Source organism: Odontomachus brunneus, unplaced genomic scaffold (assembly GCF_010583005.1).
Source record: "Odontomachus brunneus isolate Ranch 3 - 2012 unplaced genomic scaffold, Obru_v1 Obru_scaffold_306, whole genome shotgun sequence".
Taxonomy (NCBI): Eukaryota; Metazoa; Arthropoda; class Insecta; order Hymenoptera; family Formicidae; genus Odontomachus; species Odontomachus brunneus.
The window spans coordinates 74,860-81,332 of NW_022639756.1; the positions used below are offsets into that span (position 1 = coordinate 74,860).

The following is a 6,473-nucleotide window of genomic DNA, read 5'->3' on the forward strand; positions in this document are numbered from 1 at the left end:
GCTGCACATATCTATAATGCAGCAAACATAGCGCATCATTTACGTCTCATTTTTCAAAAATAATATTTCGGAAACTAACTTTGTTATATATGGGTGAATTTGATGTAAAATCTGCTTTAATTTTGTTTTAATAAAAAGTTTTATATTTGCAAAAATAATTGGTGGTGTTAGAGGTATTTTTCAAAATATTAAATTATAATAAAATTAAATTATATCGATTATAAGAGCATTAATTACTATTCAATTTTAATTTAAGATATTTTTTTATATCTCATGGTTTCGAAGATATTTCTTTAAAGCCAAATATGCCAAATTGTGTCTTAAATGTACGTTGTACTTTTTAGAAGCGAGCTTGGCCACATATAAAAAAATATGTGTCCTTTAGATTTTTATGTTCAGTAATATATTTTAAGGAGAATAATATCGAAATCGGACAATATCGGCGTGATATTTAAATTCATCGTCTCTCAATTTAGACCATAAATTATAAACACATAAGTTTTCCGAAACAAATAGTAAGAATTGTACAAAAGAACGGAGAAAGTAAGAAACATACAAGTTGCGATGATAATCACATTTTTATTAAAATTTAATTAATTTTTACAACTCCTTAAAAGACAGTGATTAATCTATACTCTGAAATCTCCCGTTACTTTCATCAAAATAATAAAAAATATAATAAGAAATATGTTTTAAAGTGAACAGTATATCAATCTTTTAGTAAAGAAGAGTCACAAATAAAATATAATCAAACTCTTTAAATTTCTGCAAATGAAATTCCATTCAAAAAGTAAAATAACAATAATAATAATAATTACATTAATTATTGTTATTAATATTACTATTACTTTTTATTTATATCATGTTTTGTATTATTTGAGTGAATGTTACTGCTATTTGGAGTAAACTTTTTTTTTGTTCTTGGTAACAGTATGTCAGTTATATCAGATTTACTATTCATATTTGCAATATTGCAATTCATACAAAATCAAATGACTTTTATTTATATAGAGTTAATTTTTTTCTCGAAAATGAAACAAAGTTAGTTACTTTTCAAGTAAATACTTTCATGCAATATTGAATAGTAAATCTGATATAACGTACTGTTACCAGAACAAAAAAAAAAGTTTACTCCAAATAACAGTAACATTCACTCGAATAATACAAAACATGATATAAATAAAAAGTAATAGTAATATTAATAACAATAATTAATGAAATTATTATTATTATTATTATTACTTTTATACTTATATGAATATATAATATTATAAATTTATATTATATTATTATACATAAAATATATATATAAAAAATAACACGCACATAATTATACTGTACAATAATTATTAGTCATAGAACAGTGATCCCAAAACAATTAAACTCGAATTCTCAAATATTTCGGGTAATTTTCTTTCAAATATACCGAGTCAGGCTTCACTTCAAATGTTCCGACTTTAGGCACCGTAACATGCAATTTCGTATACTTATATTCGTTATCCGTAATCTACAAATGAAAATCGCAAGTAAAAGCGTGTAAATATTGTCTTTATGTCTGTATTGTCTTTGCGAGTTTCGGGATTAATAAATTCACCTGCTTCAGTTCGGCCTCCACCAGTGCCCGTGCTTTCGGTCCTGCTATGTCAAACGTGAATTTTTCATAAAACCAGCCGTCTTTCTTGTGACGACCGTGACTGAAACGGATATAATAGAAACATTACGTTTCTTAATCATATTTAAGAAAGAGATGTAGAAAACAATTAAATGTATTACTTTACTAAAAATTATAAATAACTTTACATATACTCACACATATCGCTCTTTGCAAGATAAGAACTACATATCGCGAATGTGACTGATAACTTATAAAAAGGAAGAAAAGAAAAAAATTACATGTGTGCGACACGGTTTTTTTGTGGAACTATTTCAATAGGTTCTCCGAGAACATCCACAATCTTAGAATCCTTACGGCAATGTATCAGAGTATTTATGTACATGGAATGTGGATTTTTTTTCCTACATTTAGTTGTGAGAATTATTATTGAAGATACTAAACAGTTGATTCCGATTGCTATATGTATAATCCATCCATCCAATCCATTACTCCAATTATCTATAAAGGAAAATGAAATATTATCAGTGCACTTGTAACAACCAGATTAATAAAATGCGACATCCAAAACTCACGTTTATTATTTTTCTTAGTTCCATTATCTTCTTTATTTTCTTTGGTTTCCTCATTTTTCTGATCCATTGTTTTTCCATACCGTCGACTAAACTCGATATTCATATTCACAGGTGTCTTCGACGTGTGAAACCAAGGGCTGCATTTTAAGTAGGGAGGAATGTTACGACGAAATAACACATTTTGTGCAATCAAATGACTTCTCTCAAAAATGAAACCTAATATTCTCGCCAACGTCATATCTTCAAACGTCGACTTTAATAATTAATTACAAATTATTATTAGTAGGAGGATCATTTATATATATTTATCAACCGCAATGACATATAGAAGAAAAAGAAGGCACATTGGAGAATCTGTTTCAGATTATTCTAAATTATTTCGTATATTTTAAAATATATCTATTCTTAAATATTTAATGATCTCCTCGAAAAAGATATTTGACTTTCTTAAGCAATGTAAATAATATTAGATAATTTTTTTCTTCGTTATTAATCATCTAATAATGAAGTAATTTACTTACTTCGGTATATGTGCGGAGAATAATGATAGAAGGAAATTCTCGTAATATACCAACAGTCGAATTCTGTCTATACACAAATGAGTTTGCTCCTTTCAGGTACGTAACAGTACTGACTCTAATTCGGAATCAGCTAATAATAATATTATTCTTGGAGAGACACATATCCTCTATATATTTATACATACATCCACATACATGTATCTTACAATTGTGTACACTTCAACTATCTCTCCCATTTCAAATAAAATAAATATGTGTATAAATTTACGTAACATGCAGGAAAAGTAACAAAAATAACGATAACACTATTTATAAACATAACATAACAGAGAATAGCATTATCTTTAAATATAAAATTAAATTTAAATTCTTTTTTGTCGTTAATCAGTATTTAAAATAAAATCGGCGATTGTAAAATTATCTTAACACTAACGATACTCTAGTAGCACATATTAGTCAACGGTTGGCCGCTGTAAATTCTACATTGACTGTAGATTCGACATTGACACAATGCTTTGTGCTGCTCGGGTAACGTTTTAATATATGAATATCCGTCTAATAATAATCTACCTGAAAATGATATCAAAGATGTACAAAAAAACATCACGTACGACTTTTACTTTAACAAATATGGGTTTCTTTAATAATATACGTTATGAAAGAATACGCAATTATTCAACAAGATTTTTAATAAATAACGTGGAACATATGTATATAAACTTCCTAAAAATAAATAAATTATCAATACTTTCAAATGTACAATCAATTGTAAACGAAAAAAGCCAGTAAGAACCGACGCAAGATATAAATTGCGTGATTCATTCAAACTATAAATAAAATTAAAAAATGGGTTACCTAACAGGCTCCTGTTAATAATTAATAATATTTAGTATAAATTAAAAATAATAATTTAGAATACAAAGTTAGTTTGACGTAGAAGCTAGATTCAACGTGTACGTCGGGAAAAATATTCGGTGAGTGCGTTGACGCTGTCAAACGTTATATTTAGTTTAATATTCATACCAACAATTGCGACCGGCTTTCATTGGTCTTATGGTTTTGTGACCATTATGGCCTTATACCTATTAATTAAATTACATATGAGGAACATATATATCAGATTTGGTTTCCGGGTTTGAACTGCGTGATTCTTTTTCATTTGATTCCGACGTTGCGCAAACTTTTGAATTCGCTTCATCAGGGAGAAACGACCCGATGCATAAGTTTAATATCTATATATCTGCTAGCGCAGTTTTATGTTTTTCTACACTTAAACTTCTACACTTAGACTTGATTTCACAGACTTACGTTTATTGAAAGAAAGCGGCTAATATGTGCCCTATTCTGAGGCAGTGAAATCAATAGATGAAATAGATATTGTTTTAAAGATCTCGACGAGCTAAAAATTTTGGTACCTATCTCAAGTTGATTCGATTTTTCGTTCCGGAAATACAGCGTTCCAAAAATCTGATTTTCGTTATGGTTTTTAATTTATAGAAAATGTTAGCGATAGAATTTCGGAACGATCAAGGGCGCGTTAGAAAGCTGAGAGTACCTATTTTTCAGGGAAAAGTATATTATTTTGATGAAATGCCAAATTTTCTATTTAAAATAGTTTCAGAGCTCAAAACCGACCGGAAGTACCAAAATTCCAATTGGAACACCTGGATTCCGGCTATTTAGTACTTTATCAAAATGATATTTTTTCCTAAAAAGTAGGCACTCTCAGCTTTCCAACGCGCCCTTGATCATTCCGAAATTCCAATGCTAACATTTTCTATAAATTAAAAACTGTAACGGAAATTAGATTTTTGGAACGCTATATTTCCGGAACGAAAAATCGGATCAACTTGAGATAGGTACCAAAATTTTCAGCTCGTTGAAATCTTTAAAACGGTACCCATTTCATCTATTGATTTTACTGACTCGGAATGGGACACATTGCCTATAGGCATTTGGTTTCCTTCTTTAACTCATTAAAAGTTTTATTAGAAATTAGTCTCCTTTTGGAATAAATCTAGCCTACTTTTGGAATAAACAAATTTTTATAGTTGTGCTTAATTGTGCTAGATTAGTGCTACATTGTGCCCGAACATTAATACTGAAATATGAAAAATATATTAAAAAATACAAAAAAAAACGATTGTTTAGACCAGCCCACTATTTTGCGATGTTTCAATTTTCTTAATTATGCTAGGTTATGCCAAATTGTGTTAACATTGTAAAGCATTACCTCTTAAAACATATAATAAAAAATTATGATAAAAAAATGATTCCGTGCAAAATTCAATAAAATTAACAATTACTTTGTTATTTGTTATCTATAAAGTATATAGTTGCGAAATTGAGTTACTCTAACCTAGTACAACTCAACACAATCATTAGTTTCGTCTACAAGACGATATAAAGGATACTTTACTTTCGAACGCAGACCATGAACTTTTGAACCATCCGTGATGCGACTCTAATTTCAGAAATTGGGTTTCTAATTATCCAAGAGTAATAGCATTGCATATCTTATAATAGCACAACTAGCATTCTAGATCAGCACAACTCAGCGCAACCTGGTCTCCACAGTACAACGATATAAAGGGTACTTTACTCTTGAGTGTGGCCATTCGCAATGCGACTCTAACATCAGAATCAGATTTCCAATTATCTGAAGGTAATTATCTGAGAGTAATAACATTGCATATAATAACATTGCATAGATATGCTAGGCTAGCATACCTATCGTCTTTTAAAGGGTCATATACGTTGCTCAGACCTGAAAAGTAGTCAAACTTTGGTGAGGGATTGTAAAAAAACTATTGAGCTGATTAATTTAATTTCTTTTATTTTAATGGGGAACTCGTAAGGAACATGAAACGTATAAATAAAATAAAAAATTTACAAAGACATGGTGTCTATGTCTAGTGGCGTAAAACGTGGTTTTGTTGGTCAGGTCAAACGGTAGGCATGATTCAACTCGTAATTTTTATCTGAAATAAAAAGTGTTGATTGTTTATCATTTTTTAGGCTTGTAGTTCTCGTGTGACGACGGAGATTTTTGGAAAAAAGAAAATTATGGAAATGGTCATAATTTGAAAAGAAAGAATCGTGATTTTCAAGAAAACATCGTCTATTTTTTATTGCTATTCGGAAATCGTTTAATTCATTCAAAAATGCTCTCGTGACACGATAGCGTGTGACGTGACGATTTTTTTGTTATCGTCCGTCACTCGGAAAGTCGTGAGGAAGCCGAAAGCGGGCTTCCCGGCTGCAGGTGGATGTCGCGTCCTAACGGTAAGGCGAATAGGACGCGAGCCTGCGTGGCCCGAATTTTGTGTATAGGATAAGAGTGCGGGTGTCGAGAGGTCGGGTCAGGAGGAAGAGGACTTCAGAGAAGATTCGCTGCCGCCGAGGGAGAGCGAAGTCAGGCTCAGGAGCATCGGACGGACCAAAAATCTCAGGTGAATCGCTTCCTTATTATTATTAGCAAGTAAGGACCGACAGGGAATCCGTTCTAAGGAAGCCTGTTTTAGCCGAAGACCCCTGCTAACGAGGAGAGCGCAGAGAGAGAGAGAGAGAGCTGCCGAGGTGGATCAGTCCTAAGCTGCCGCAAGGGAGCCGCTGGGACGGAGTCGACTGACACCGCGGACGAGCGGAGGACAGCTGCTACCAGAGCGAGTCCGACAAGCACGTCCTCCGCGACCCGGAGCGTCCTCCGAGCCAGGCGAAGACGCCGCGAGGCTCGAGGACTGAAGAAACAACGGTTGTCGATAG

The 6,473-nt window shown here is 31.8% G+C and overlaps 1 protein-coding gene across 2 annotated transcripts; it reads right to left on the bottom strand.

The window, feature by feature from the left end:
• Positions 1–559: 559 nt before the first annotated feature.
• LOC116853333 lies at positions 560–2,866 on the bottom strand. 2 transcript variants are annotated; one of them, XM_032834388.1, is made up of 5 exons: positions 2,709–2,866; positions 2,188–2,440; positions 1,894–2,113; positions 1,595–1,694; positions 560–1,507 (listed from the first exon to the last, which is right to left on the bottom strand). In XM_032834388.1, the coding sequence occupies exons 2-5, from the start codon at positions 2,423–2,425 to the stop codon at positions 1,379–1,381; spliced, it is 687 nt and encodes a 228-aa protein (XP_032690279.1). In that variant the 5' UTR covers positions 2,426–2,440; positions 2,709–2,866; the 3' UTR covers positions 560–1,378. The 2 variants fall into 2 exon arrangements, with proteins under 2 accessions (XP_032690279.1, XP_032690280.1); XM_032834389.1 differs by having other exon boundaries at positions 2,188–2,324; positions 2,709–2,862.
• Positions 2,867–6,473: the final 3,607 nt, after the last annotated feature.

What these genes read in the sequence shown, in the direction of transcription:
- LOC116853333 (XM_032834388.1), bottom strand. Translation starts at nt 2,425, where the DNA reads ATGACGTTGGCGAGAATATTAGGTTTCATTTTTGAGAGAAGTCATTTG. An exon ending in AAAAACCGTGTCGCACACAT is followed by an intron (nt 1,695 to 1,893) that starts GTAATTTTTTTC and finishes TATCCGTTTCAG; the next exon opens with TCACGGTCGTCACAAGAAAG. An exon ending in TGGAGGCCGAACTGAAGCAG is followed by an intron (nt 1,508 to 1,594) that starts GTGAATTTATTA and finishes TTTCATTTGTAG; the next exon opens with ATTACGGATAACGAATATAA.